This window comes from Taudactylus pleione, unplaced genomic scaffold, assembly GCF_031769625.1.
Source record: "Taudactylus pleione unplaced genomic scaffold, aTauple2 ptg001303l, whole genome shotgun sequence".
NCBI lineage: Eukaryota > Metazoa > Chordata > Amphibia > Anura > Myobatrachidae > Taudactylus > Taudactylus pleione.
Window position 1 is genome coordinate 1,734,651 of NW_028285703.1, and position 15,021 is coordinate 1,749,671.

The 15,021-nt window shown below is 44.3% G+C and overlaps 1 protein-coding gene across 2 annotated transcripts in view; it reads right to left on the reverse strand.

Moving 5' to 3' along the window:
• The window catches only part of ITPK1 (inositol-tetrakisphosphate 1-kinase), a 170,604-nt gene that overhangs the window by 56,100 nt on the left and 99,483 nt on the right, over window positions 1-15,021 (reverse strand). For both annotated transcript variants that reach the window (XM_088462990.1, XM_088462989.1), the window contains exon 4: window positions 2,172-2,297. In XM_088462990.1, the coding sequence (XP_088319116.1) occupies window positions 2,172-2,297 (126 nt within the window). The remainder of the gene's footprint in view (window positions 1-2,171; window positions 2,298-15,021) is intronic.

The following is a 15,021-nucleotide window of genomic DNA, read 5'->3' on the forward strand; positions in this document are numbered from 1 at the left end:
CTGGAACATAGAATCGTTACCGTCAGCCATCTATTGGTTGTAAAAAAATCAAAAAGAGTTTGAAGTTCAAACATACAGAGAACGGGAACCCTTAGGAGGACTGGCGCGCCAGTTCCAAAGATAATAATGAGAGATTTAATAAACTTATTTTAGCTGATCTCTGCAGCTCTATAAAGCCTGGCACATACAGGATTCCAGCTTAAGGGACAGGACATTTTTCATGCCCTATTGCCCGAACAATCACTGGCCGGATTAATAGGATGGGAGAAATTTTTTGGGCTTCAGTTTATGTATTCTGTGGAAATTAAAAGATTACATCCTGGTGAAACAGGATAGTGCTCACTGTCTTTTTTTAAAAGGGATATCTCCATGATCCTATTAATAAAGTACACAATGTAAAAACTAATACAGATCGAGTCTCCCATATCCAAAATGCTTGGGACCAGGGGTATTTTGGATATCGGAATATTCCGTATTTTGGAATATTTGCATAACATAATGAAATATCTTGGGAATGGGACCCCAATATATACACAGAATGCATTTATGTGTTATATACACCTTATACACACAGCCTGAAGGTCATTGTATACTATATTTTTAATAATTTTGTGCATCAAAAAAAGTTTGTGTACATACATGAAATTCATTTATGTTTCATATACACCTTATACACACAGCCTGAAGGTTATTTATACTATATTTTTAATCATTTGTGCTTTAAACAAAGTTTGTGAACATTGAACCATCAGAAAGCAAAGGTTTCACTTTCTCAGTCATGCTAAAAATATTCCGTATTCCGGAATATTCCGTATTTCGGAATATTTGGATATGGGAGACTCAACCTGTAGAACAAAGCCACAATATATCTGCCATTACTGTTTTTTTTTTTTTTTTTTTGTATATTATTTTTATCAGATTTTTGATAATATACATCCATACATACATTTACTGTAACATTACAAACAGTTAAAACAACTCAACACAAGCACCATTCTGATAGTGACGTCATAATCAGGAAAAAACTCACAGTACAGGTTATATATAGCACATAGCTGTGTGTGTAGTGCTAATATCCACAAGAATACAGCACACATTAATGGGATTGGAACGAATGACAGAACTCGGTGTCCTGTGCCTCATTTATGTCCCAAATTCCCAGGGAAGCGATGGGCAGTCTACTGGCGGCCATTTTGTAGCCTGAACCAATATGTGTAAGTCTAACAATTCATTAGGAAGCAACAGCTCATGAGTATTAGAGGGAAATTCAATTAGAGGCGAAAAGCCATATTCGCCTGTTTTTTTTGTGAAAAGTGGAAACAATTCTCCAAAAATGATTCTCCAATCAATAGCTGGTGAAAAGAAATGCAAAATCTTTATTTTGGGGTGCAAACGTGGGGAAACAACTCAGACCCCTTGGGACAGCCCCCCCAAAGGACAAATACGCAAAAAAAACAGAAACTAAAACCTAAGAACACCCCAAAAAAGACATATAATTTTTGGGGTGTAAATTTAAAAAGTGGGGGGATAAACATTAAAAGTAGCGAAAAAGACTTCTTGGGGATCCACAAGTATGGGTCAGGTGTTTTTGGGATTGCAGGTGCATGCAGCAGGTGGATTTTTCAAATTTTTTAAAAATTCACTTTAGAGACATAAAAACATGCTTGCACCCATTTTCAAGCACCCCAAATTTGACAGGAATTCTTATTTTCACCAAAAACTACAGCTTTATGCCATTCTTCACCACTTTTACAAAAACGCTAATAGCAAGCAATTTACACAACTTAAGTACACAAAATAGCTTTATTAGGGCTATTAGTACACATCTATTCTGATTCCCTATGTTAGTGCATCTTTTTCTGGGGTACAGACTGATTTCCCCAGTTCTTTCAATACTTTTCACCTGTTCCGTATTCGCCTGTTTCCGTGTCCGCCTGTTTTGCAAATTAATTAGGCGAAAAGCAGGGACGAGCACGGAATAAATTCGCCTCTGAAACAGGCGAATGAAGCGAACAGTCGGACAGGCGAAAACTTCGCCTCTAATTGAATATGGCTCTTAGTCACTAACTCCTCATGGATTGATCAGTTCCTTGGCGATAACACAATAACAGCCGCTCTACATAGCAAAAAAAGGTTGCGGGTATAATATTTTGATCGCGCGCGTCACCCACCTGGAATCTCTGTACTACTTGCACAGACTCGATGTCATTTTGATCAGCCTCTAAGATGACATCCGTTAATTTGTGGATGATGACATCTAGCGGGCCTTGGTCCTCAATGGGTTTGGCCAGATTAAGCTGAAATACAAAAAGACAGGCAAGTGAACTAATTACACTTATGAATGGCAAGCATCAAAAATTCTAACAAATTCCTAAAAAAATGATTAAAGCATTATATGTGAATGGTAACGAAAGGCCTGTAAGCTGCAATATACACCTGGTAAAATATGTTAGACTTAAGGCTCATACACACTAGACGATAAATTGAACGATATGGACGATAAATATATCGTTATCGTTCATAACATTCAAAATCGTCCAGTGTGTATGCACAATATCATTAACAATGAGCGCTCCCGCGGATCGTTAACGATGTCTGCCATCGCCCGAACATGCAGGGCAACTTGACGACATAGTAGGCTGTGCATATTCAGGATTTAGGCGGGTGACGTCACTGAACGATATCGTCCAGTGTGTATGCACGATGTCATTAAGCCGGATGAAGCATATCGTTAAGGTTGTAACCGGCTTTAGGGTACACTAAGCCTTGGAGAGAGATACAATGGACGGAGATAAAGTACCAACCCATCAGCTCCTGTCACATTATAGGCTGTGTTTGAAGGAGGACAGTTAGGAGCGAATGGGTTGGTACTTTATCTCTCCCCAAGGCTTACTATATAGACCCCACCAAACTCAGGTGAAGTATCGGCTAATATTTGCCTGCTCACCATCATATTTTAGGACCTGGCTGCAACCATAATAATTATCGTGTCCCTCAATGCGGTGAAACATAACCTACTTCGTCATGAAAGAATGGTCACAAAAAAAATTGCAACCAGAGCTCTGGAAGAAGACAATAGATTAGAGAAAAGGCTCCTCTACTGAATAATGATCAATGCAATCAAATTTACAGACACCATCACAGAATCTAGGCCTAAGTCCAACTACAAAGAATATTTTATACATTAATAAGTTACGTCAGACAAATATAAAGAGAAAATAAAGAATATATAGGGCGGAATTCAATTGATTCTACCCCCCTTCGCGCCCGACGGAACTATTCAATTTTTGCTCCTGTCGGGCGCGATCAGCTGCTAGCGCTCTATTTCAGCTCGCAGCCCCAGAAGGGTGCGAGCTGAAATCGGTTGAAAAAGTGACCTGTTTGGGCGCTCAAACGGCACTTTTTGCAATCGCGCCCAGCACTTTGGTCGGGGTTAGCCGATTTACGCGGCTAAACCCGACCGCTTTGGGCGTGAACAGCGCGAAAAGCTGGCACAATTGAATAGCGGCCCGCGATCTCCCGTCACTTTAGACGGGAGATCGGGCCGCAAAAACAATTGAATTCCACCCATAGTGTAAGTGTTCCTCTCAAGCAACACTGTTAAAGTTCCGAAAATAAATAGATCACCAAAAAGTTGAGAACTGCAGATCTATACAATTGTAAGACAGTCACGATGTTGACAATCAGGATGAGGACACTGGAATGTGACACAGTTGTTATTCTTAAGGGAATGGCATTAGTGGTGTTAACTTGATGGTAAAGCAGCATGTTTAAACTTGTATTGCCGTCCACTTTAACATGTGATTAGCAGCATTACGACTGTGTAGAACTGCATCCTGAGCACTAAACTATTATTTGCCCTGGTGTACTTTGAAAATTAAAATGTTCCCTTCCTATAAAACATTCCCAGGAAAAAAACAAAAATTGAGAAGAGCTGTGATTGTACTTTGATGTCACTGCTTCCTAGTGAATGGATAGGCTGCATTCTCAGTGATGTCACTGCTTCCTAGTGAATGGATAGGCTGCATTCTCAGTGATGTCACTGCTTCCTAGTGAATGGATAGGCTGCATTCTCAGTGATGTCACTGCTTCCTAGTGAATGGATAGGCTGCATTCTCAGTGATGTCACTGCTTCCTAGTGAATGGATAGGCTGCATTCTCAGTGATGTCACTGCTTCCTAGTGACTGGATAGGCTGCATTCTCAGTGATGTCACTGATTCCTAGTGAATGGATAGGCTGCATTCTCAGTGATGTCACTGATTCCTAGTGACTGGATAGGCTGCATTCTCAGTGATGTCACTGATTCCTAGTGAATGGATAGGCTGCTTTCTCAGTGATGTCACTGATTCCTAGTGACTGGATAGGCTGCATTCTCAGTGATGTCACTGATTCCTAGTGAATGGATAGGCTGCTTTGTCAGTGATGTCACCAATTCCTAGTGAATGGATAGGCTGCTTTCTCAGTGATGTCACTGATTCCTAGTGACTGGATAGGCTGCATTCTCAGTGATGAGTGGGTTCTTAAAATAAAATGTATTCTTGTTTTAAAGAGTATCAAGAGCGAACATATAGTTTTCAATGCAGCATAATATTAAATAACATCCATAGATCTCAATTAAACAAGCCATAAAGGGGCCAAACTATCACGGAAAATGCCATAATAATAAACATACAAAAAGAAGAAGTCTATTTGCGCTAATAAGACATTATTTATTATAAAATAATAAAATATCAAATAATCAGGGGGTCTGATGTTCACTAAACACATATAAATAAATTAATATATTTTATATGCAATGTATATTTATTCAGACTAGAATAGGACTAGCCATAATGTAAATATTAATATTTAGACATATGATACATACATAAATACCAACAAATGCTGCATATAAAAATACAACCAATAAAACGACTATAGTGATCACAATAACTCCATGGAGATCTCCAAGTCTAAAGCTGGGCATCCACTATACAATGACAGTTAGGAGCTGATTGGCTGGTACCTTATCACTTTTCACTCTGTCTCCTAACACTGCTTAGTAAATAGACCCCTCAGTCTTTTTAAAAAAGCACAGTGTCATTCACATATTATGACACTGCTTTTTAAAAAGACTGAGGGGTCTATTTACTAAGCAGTGTTAGGAGACAGAGTGAAAAGTGATAAGGTACCAGCCAATCAGCTCCTAACTGTCATTTTTCAAACACAGCCTGTGAGTTGGTAGTTAGGAGCTGATTGTCTGGCACCTTATCACTTTCACTCTGTCTCCTAATACTGCTTAGTAAATAGACCCCATAGTCCATATATTCACAAGATATTGCTCCTGGTTTTAAGCCACAAATAAAAATACAAATGGAAACATGAAAGCTTGTATAATCACCACTCTCCGCTAGTGTTAGTAATCAGCACTCAGCATGCGCCGTTGCGATCGCAATCGGGTCGAAGGTTAGCCTTGCAAACGCACAGCAGCCGCACTGTGCATGCGTAAGCCCCGAAGCGAGAGAGAGACTCTCTTGCTCCAGAGCTCACTACAAAAGGGGCGGCTGTCGATGTTGATCGACAGCTCGCCCCCGGTTTTGTAGGCAGGCCGGGGGGATGGTTTAAAAAACGGAGGCGTTCCTTAAGGAACGCCTACCGTTTTGTGGGCGGCCGCACTGACATCAACAGTGATGTCAGTGGGGAGCTTCCTGCTGGATCAGAGCAGGAAGCTCCCTGGGGCTTGCTGTTGCCGAGACCCAACCTTAGGGTCTTGTCGCAAGCCCCGATGGTCGCGATGGTGTTCACCATCGCGACCATCAACATGGTCGGTCGCTAAGCTGTGGGTGGTAACCCACAGCTTAGCTAGTGACCAGGAGGCAGCAGTAAAAAAAAAAGGAAGCGGCCGCCCTCATTCAGAGAGAGCGATCGCTTCTTGCGACCGCCTTTGAATGAGGGCCAGAGGGCCTGATTCAGACCCGGTCGCAAGCGCTGAGCGCTCGCAACCGTGTCGATGGTGGCCCAGAGCGCATGGCGGAACCGGCTCCGTCGTGCGCATGCGCGAGACCCGGATAGCGACGGGCAAGTCGTCGCTCCGGGGTCTTGTACCAAAGGGGGCGTGCTGTCGATGTTGAGTGACAGCACACCCTTTTGGTGGGTGGGCCAGGGGAGTGGCTGCCCAAACGGAGGCGTTCCCATGTCAACGTCTCCGTTTGGGGGTGGCCCCACTGACATCACGAGTGATGTCAGTGGGAGAGATTTTGGCTCTGTTAGAGCCGAAATCTCTCTTGGGCTTGCGGCAACGAGACCCTACCACAAGGGTCTTGTCTCAAGCCCGATGGTCGCGATGGTCTTGTCTTGATCATCGCGACCATCTTCCTGGCCGCTCGCTATAGCTGTGGGTGGTCACCCACAGCTATGCGAGCGGCCAGGAGGCCGTTCCGAAAAAAAAAAAAAAAAAAACAGACCGGGGCCAGCGTCTTTTTTTTTTTTTTTTAGAACGGCGTAATATGTCATTCACATATTAGACTAGGAGATCTCCGTGGAGTTATTGTGATCACTATAGTCCTTTTATTGGTTGTATGTATTTTTCTATGCAGCATTTGTTGGTATTTATGTATGTGTCATTACCAACGCCCGTCGGGATCTCTCACTGTCGGGATTTGAACCGGCGGCTGTTGAGCAGATGGTATTTTAATCCCATTCCACCTAAATGTGTAAACACTGCTGTATTATGAAACTGAAAACCTGATAACGGTTGTTCACAATTTCACATTTTGATTTGTCAATTATTGATCTGTACAGCCAGTTGCCGTAATCCATGTCATCGGATCACACAGGGATCTCCCCATTCAGTTTCAATGACCGGATTTGGACACAAATTGCACCTCTTACAGGGTCATGATGAACAATGATGCAATCAGGCCAAATCACTTAGGCCTATGTCTGTTTCTGGAAGATTTAAAGGGTGCACAATGGAGGCAGACACGGTGTGTGCAGAATCAATCATCCTGATAACGCAGTTTATCAGTTCGCTGCATATTTGTGGCATGAACCAGTTTAAGCAGCATCAATAGTGCATTGATAAGACTTGGGGGAGATGTATCAAGCTCAGAGACTGATCAAGTGGAGACATTGCCCAAAACAACCAATCAGCTTCTGTCATTTATCTAGCACAGTATTTGACAGAAGTTGATTGGTTGCTACGGGCAACTCCTTTACTTTAGCTCTCTTTCCAAGGCTTGATATATCTGCCCCTGAGGAAGAGATTCAATTAGCCATGAGGTTCTGTCAGGACCTCTAGCGCTAATAATTCTTGGGTTATCCAGGCAAGAATACCGCACTTATTTCATGCCCTATAGTAGGGATGGGGGACCTCCTGCCCGGGGGCCGTATAAGGCTCCCGGGGTCATTTGGTCTGGCCCTCCGAGTTTTTTTCTGCTAGCCTCATTTGGCTAGCTGGGTGCCTAGAATCCTGCAGCCAGAATCTATGCAGCAGCGCCGCCTGGAGCCTCCTTAGGACGCTTCAGACGGTCACACCGCTGCCCATATATATATATATATATATATATATATCAAAATGGCCCTTGGCAGAAAAAAGGTTCCTCGCCTCCCTGCCCTATAGCAATGCAAGCAAAAACTGCGAGGTTTCCCTACCTGGTAGGTGCGCAGCAGCACGTTGCACAAGGTTCGGGTCATAAAACAGATACCTCCACAATGGTTATATGACCAGTACAATTTAAGAAGCATAAGACTTAGATAAGTGATTTCATTTATTTCCAGTATAATAATAAATGAGCTAAGGGGTCCCTCCATCAGGTGATCAATGTGTAATAAAGTGCGGTTATTAAGTGTACACTAAGTTCAGGCAGAGACCTATATGTAACTAGCTGGGGGCAAGTTTCCAAGCTAAACTCACAGTACACAGCCAACAGTAAATATATGTATTTTTAGCAAAGAGTAACATTGAATGGGAACCACGTTCTTCAAACACATGTTTCAGAGAAATCCCTAAGGCAGTATATATGCCTCCAACACAAACAAATGTCTTGTATAGGAAAAATAAAACTGCATTTATCTGCTCTGCTAGCTGGCACCGAATACATGATTTGCAGAGGTCCTGCCACCGCAATCAGCAATGACCCCACATTACTGTGGCTGCAGAATTTACTTGCGCAATGTCGCCAACCTCGCAAACAACTCACCGAGCTAATCACCGGCATTCCAGGTGGATAAATACCAAATGCCTGCCCTTAAAGGGAAAGATTTTAATTAGATATATATCTATCTAAGTCGTGCCCTTATATTAAGGCTGAATCGAAAAAAACGGAATTCTCCATAGAGAATATTATACATGCACACGCACCTACCTGTGACTGTGTACTATGTTATATCCCTTTTACACACGCTAAAACCCGGGTTATTGCAGGGTTAACCTGGGCAGCTCCTTGGTGTAAAAGAGGACAGGGTTGGATTCCTAGGTGGAGTGACCCGACAATCCAACCCAGGTAACTAGCAGGGTTTAACACGGGAATGACCTGTGAAACTCTGCAGTGTAAACGGCGAGATCCGGATAACGGTGACCAGAATCATGCCGCATGTCTGCCGATTGACCGGCTTCAGTGGAGCTTGGAGATGACATTATCTCCAAGCTTCCACTTCCACGCCGGAAAAGCCGGGTCACTGCAGACCCAGCTCCGGTGTGAACAGCGCCGACTCAGGAATATCCTGGGTCGGCGCCGGCTACACTTCGGGTCTGATCCGGTTTGGAACCCTGTTCCAACCTCCAGGTCAGACCCGGAATTTATGTATAAAAGCTGTATTATACATATAGAAAACAAAGGTAGAAAAGGCGCTCACAATTATTGGAGGTAGTTTAAAATGGTCAATACCACATATACCCCAATGGGTAATAAAAGATGGAACTAAGGCCCTCATTCAGAGACGCTCGCTAGAAGCGAGCGCTCGTTCTGAATGAGGGCAGCCGCTTGTTTTTTTAGTGCGGCCTCCTGGTCGCTAGCTAAGCTGTGGATTACCACCCACAGCTTTAGCGACTGACCAGGGTGATGGTCGCGGTGGTCAAGACCATCGTGACCATCGGGGCTTGCGACAAGACCCTAAGGTTGGGTCTCGGCAACCGCAAGCCCCAGGGAGCTTCCTGCTCTGATCCAGCAGGAAGCTCCCCGCTGACATCACTGCTGATGTCAGTGCGGCCGCCCACAAAACGGCAGGCGTTCCGTCAGGAACACCTCCGTATGTGTAGCCACCCCCCCGCCCACAAAATGGGGCGAGCTGTCGATAAACATCGACAGCCGCACCTTTTGTAGTGAGCTCCGGAGCGAGAGAATTTCTCTCTCGCTCCGGGGCTTGCGCACGCGCAGTGCGGCCGCTGCGCATGCACAGGGCCTAAACATCGACCCGCTTGCGAGTGCTCAGTGCTTGCCAGCGGGTCTGAACGAGGTCCTATGTCTTTTTTAGCATCAAAGTTCTCCTGTGAAAGTTAATTAGATTCTGATGGTTATCCGATAAACGTTGGAGTTCCTTCTTTGAAGGTAATTTTTCTGTGATATCCACCCAGACTCCTCAATAGGAAGAAGAACACCAGTGGGACGGTTCTCCAAGGGACTAATCCTTCCTTTACTGAGGTCTCCACTTTAAGAGCTTCCCTGACTAAGTTGCGGCTTGGGAAACTGATAATACTTGTGTTCACACCTGAACACATGACACCCCTCAATGGCCACAGCTGCTGGGGGAACGGCGAGCCAGGGTGGGGCTAAGCTCCATCCAGTCCGGGGGAAAAAAAACCCACCATCTCCAACGCTCGTCCATCGATGGCTAAGAACCATTGGCTCTCCATCATCAATAGTAAAAGCATTCAACATTGGTCATTAACCATTGATTATTTCGAATCATCGATGGTCATCCCTAACCCATCTGTCCTTGCAGTTTTCATCAGAGAGCAGCTTGCTCTCTACATTGCGATGGTGTATGAGTATCTTCTCCTTTGAGCCTTTCCCACATAGCCATTTCGTTTCCGCATGATTTCAGTGACAATTTGGATTACTAAATAAGCCCCACAGTACATTATGCTGCAGAATGAATTTAAAGCTGGACAAAGTAGGTTTTGGTAACCCCTGTGCTTACGAGCCTTGATGACCGAATAAACTATCAGCTGTAGTTCTGGGAGTATAGGTAACAGGCTGCAGACCTCAAGCATCGGCGAGTGCCGATGTTTTAAAGTAGCAGTAATTTAAAAGGCAAAATCAACCTGGTTTTGCCTCTTAAATGACAGCTACTTGAAAACATCGGCACTCGCCGATGCTTGAAGTCCTTATCCTAGTACATATACTCCATGGTCTCCTGGCAAGCAGTAGTGAATATGAAAGGGAGCAAGATATCACACTACTATATATTCAATCTCACCAAAGGACTTCGTAATAAACAATGAAGAAAAAAAAAATGACAAAACAAAACAAAAAAAAAATTAGAAACCGTATGAAATTCACATTTAAAATGATGCACGACCGTGACGGACAGGTGTTTTGAAATCTTTCCTTCGCCATCACCCGGAGGCATTTTGCATCATACCATAAAGCCGTGCCTGCCTCTGTATAACTCCTGCAAGCAGTTTATATTACCAAGCCGGGTCTGTACTTTCTGTGGAACCCTGCACAGAATCAGTCACAAAAATCTCCACAGGGAAAGGTTAATAAAAATTAATGACTACCTAAAAAAAAAAGAAAGGAAAAAAAAAAAAAACACACAAAAAAAAGTTCTCTCTTTCAGAGGGGAAGGGCCACGGAGTGTTATCTTAACAGGAAATGAAAAGGGGGCCGAAGAATAAGCAGCATTAGTAGCAAAGAATTCTGAAATTCACCCTGGAACATTCATAGGATGAGGCAATACCTAGATTAGCACATTACTGAGGGACTGAGAATGTTGCTAATCTTGGTAAAATAAACCGCTCTGTTCAAATGACCCCAAACAAATGAGAGTGGGGTTTAAAAATCAACCCTGCGCTGACACGTTTTGGAAACCTGAATCAGCTCCTCGTTCCCAATTCTTAGCACAGACGTCGCCCCCAGCGGCGAAGTGGTTACTGACTGACACCTCAGTAAAATATGCCTTGTGGGATTTGGCGTTTGGCCACTGTGTGTGTCAGGTCTTTCCTGTGGAGGAGACATACAGTATTCAGGTCAGTGGTGAATAAGTGCACAATGCAATGCAAGTTTACAGCAAGCAAAAGGGCTCTGACCTTCCGCCGGCAGTTTTCTCAATCTCACCCTCTATGATGGTGTCAGAGGAGGAAAAGCAGGTCAACAGGAAGCCGGAGATCTGGATAAATTACCCCTAATCCACACACTGCTGTTTAAATACACACACCTCAATAATAGGAGTTAGAAATGAGCTCCGAAGCCCAAACTCCAGCATGATAAATGGGCTGCTCCATCAGTGCGCAGTGAAACCGCCAGAGTTCAAATAGAAATCAGACGTTAAACTTTGGCAGAGCAACTGACGCAACGAGGTGGTCATAATGATCACATGTCGACATGACGTGTTTCTACCGTGATCGTCCTAACCCTATCCGAACGCTAAACTTGCAATGTCGGCACTGTCGCGGTCAACATCCACCATGTCAAAATGATGTCCATGTTCACTGTTGTTGTGGGGATGTAGCCGGAATGTTTCGACATTCCGGCTACATCCCCACAACAACAATCACCACGGTCTATATACTGCGTATAACCCTGATGCACCTTACACAATGTTTTCGGCCGTAGGGCCTGATCAGCAGAGGATGGAATGGCAAAACTAGATTTTCCCTTTTCACCTGCTAAGGGGGTGCGCACAAAAACACATTAATTTCCTCAGAAAAATCAATGCGAGTTTGAAATTGAATTGCAATTCGTGGTGCGAGTTCGCCGTCGAGAACGGCCCCGCAGAACCCAACTCGCAACGAACTTCGGGCCTGATTCAGAGCCGGACACTCTGACCAGAGCGCTCGCTCTGAATCAGGGCCCTCCTCCATGAAAATGGAGCGTCCTCCTGGACGCTCGTATAGCTGTGGGTCACCACCCACAGCATATACGAGCGTCCAAAAAGATGGTCGCGATGGTCTTGACCATCGGACTTGCGACGGAGACCCTGCGGTAGGGTCTCCCTGCCACAAGCCCTGGAGTGATTTTGGCTCTATCAGAGCCAAAATCACTCCCACTGACATCACTAGTGATGTCAGTGGGGCCGGCTTCAGACAGTAGGCGTTCCCATGGGAACGCCTCCGTCTGGCAGGCACGCCCACCAAAGGGGCGTGCTGTCAAACAACATCGACAGCACTCCCCCTTTGGTGCGAGACCCGGAGCGATGGGAAGCCCGTCGCTCCCCGGGTCTCGCGCATGCGCACGACGGAGCTCCCTCCGTTGTGCGCATGCGCAGTGGGGAACATCGACCCACTTGCGAGCGTACTGCCGCTCGCGAGTGGGTCTGAATGACCCCCTTAATTTGGCCCTTAATATCGTAATTTAAGAACATTATTAGAACTAGAAACAAGGTAAAGACTTATGCATCAAGAAAATTGGCGCTTTTTTTAAAATTCATTAATCTACCCCACACAAATTGCTGGCTGAGACGGCTGCCTTATTAGAAGAAGCATATCCCATAGATTATTTTCAGCATTCGGCAAAACCCATCATGACAGAATATGGCAATATGCCCAAACTTAAAAGGCTAACGTCACGCTCATGGATTTCGATCTATTAGTGTAAATGTGCAAAATAGCCTCTAGGAACCTCTTTGTCAAATATAACCCCAATACCTAAACACACTATAGAGTTTAGCTGTCCCACAGACCACACCATTTTTGGGAGATTGGTCACTGAGAGTCTACTCTTCACTGTTTCATAAATGTTGTTGGGTTCACACATTTTCACACTGGGATCGGTATGAAATACCGCCGGTTCAAATCCTGATGCTGGAAGACTGGCAGTGAAGATCCCAACAGGTAAGTATTGTTACAATTTACTAACTTAACCCCCCCCAACCCTATTTACTAACCTACCCCCCCCCAACCCTTCCGTAGGGATGATTAACCCTAACCTGCCCCCCCTCCCCAAGTGCCTAACCATAACCCACCCTTCCCCACAGCCGTTAAACGTAAGTCTCCCGGGGGGGTGCCTTACCGTAACCCCCCCTTTCCCTAGCCTAACCCTCCTGGGTGGGTGTCTAACCCTAAGTCCCCCCCCCCGGGAGCCCCTAACCAAACCTCACCCCCCCCCCCCCCCGCAGCTGTCCGAACCAGGCTTACCTTTGATCGGTATGCTCCCGGGGGAGGTAAAATGACAGGCGTCAGGATCTCAACACCTGTTATTAGACCCCTGCAGGGACTAGACAGTCGGGAAGCCGGCGGACGGCATTTCGACCGTCGGCTTCCTGACTGCATCCCTTCACATAACCGTGTTCATAATTGGTAAAGTTAACGAAATAGATGTGGTGGAAGGGGCTGGTCATGGATGTGCAGATGTACTAAGCCTTGGCGAGGGATAAAGTCATTTTTCAAACACAGCCTGTAACATGGCAGATAGGAGCTGATGTAATCATTCATTTTTTTTATTTTATAGAATACCTTTCTGAGGGGGAATTTCTTTCATCTACTCTCAGATACACCCTATTAAAACCTTGCCCAATGAAGAAAGCGAAAAAAATAAAAGGACATACAAGATGTTTGTAATGGGACTATTTATCAATCTGCCCTATTATATGCGGTTATATCATATATAACTATTCTTATTGCAGGGATAGAAAATCGGTTATCGCAGCAATTTAAGTCTTACAATAGCACAGCGGCAACTGAGAAACAACTTTCCGCTCCGGAGATGTGCGCACATGTGACCCTGCTCGCCGGTTGGCGCATGTACACAGGAACTGAAAGCTCAGACTCGGGCTGTCAGTTCAACTAAAACAACAAAAAATAATAAAAAAGTGTAATAAAAAAATATGTTCAGTTTATTTTTTTTTTATTTGTATTTTTTTAAAGACAAGAAATTGAAATAAAGCATTTTTTTCATTCATTTGTTTTTCATAGATTGAAATAACAGAACAAGAACGAGGATTGCGGCTGCAATAACAAAACAAGGACAATGATTAGGCTTTGCTATATACGGCGAGGGTTACCCATTTCCGCTGGAAATAATGCTTTCAACGTGTAATAAACTGATAAGGGTAATGTTAATTTCCCACTAACTCCTCACTCAAGAATGTAGATATGAATAGTCAAATATCACACGTGTGCTTTGGCTGCTTGTAATGAGTAGCAAAAAATCCCACTGACGGAATACATTGGTAATGAAGTGATAAGTTTCCAGCAAACAAACAAGAGGCAGCATCAATATGAACCCAGGTTATCAGGTCACACAGCACATTGGGACAGCCACAGAAAATGCTAAGTACTCCTATAATCACCATAGCATAATCCAGTGTCATTAACCTGCTACATTACATAAATAAAGCCTCTAGAGACGGCCTGGCCAACCTGTGGCTCTCCAGCTGTTGTGTAACTACAAGTCCCAGCATGCACTCCCACAGTTTTTTTATCCGGGAAATGCTAAAAATGTGTATCAGGGCATCCTGGGATGTGTAGTTTCACAACAGCTGAAGAGTCACAGTTTGACCAGGCCTGATCTAAAGGAAAAAGCAATAATAAGAGTTTAGAAATTCTTCAAGTGTACTTACTGCAGAAAGATAAGGCCTAACCCAACTCTAAAATGCAATGTAAAAATCTGAGATATGGTAAGAACTTACCTTTGTTATCTCTATTTCTACGAAGTCCATAGGGTTCCACAGGATACCTTGGGGTATAGGTGATGACGTCAGGCATCGGGCACCATAGAGTTAAAGTTTTCAGCCTCCCAGGATGCACTAGGGTCCCCCTCCTATACCCCGCCCCCGGGCCAAGGCATCTCAGTTGCGTACCAAGCCATAGGCCGGAGGAGGAGGAGAAGGAAGAGAGAGAAAAAAGATCTGGACACACACAAGAATCACATTCTCACCAG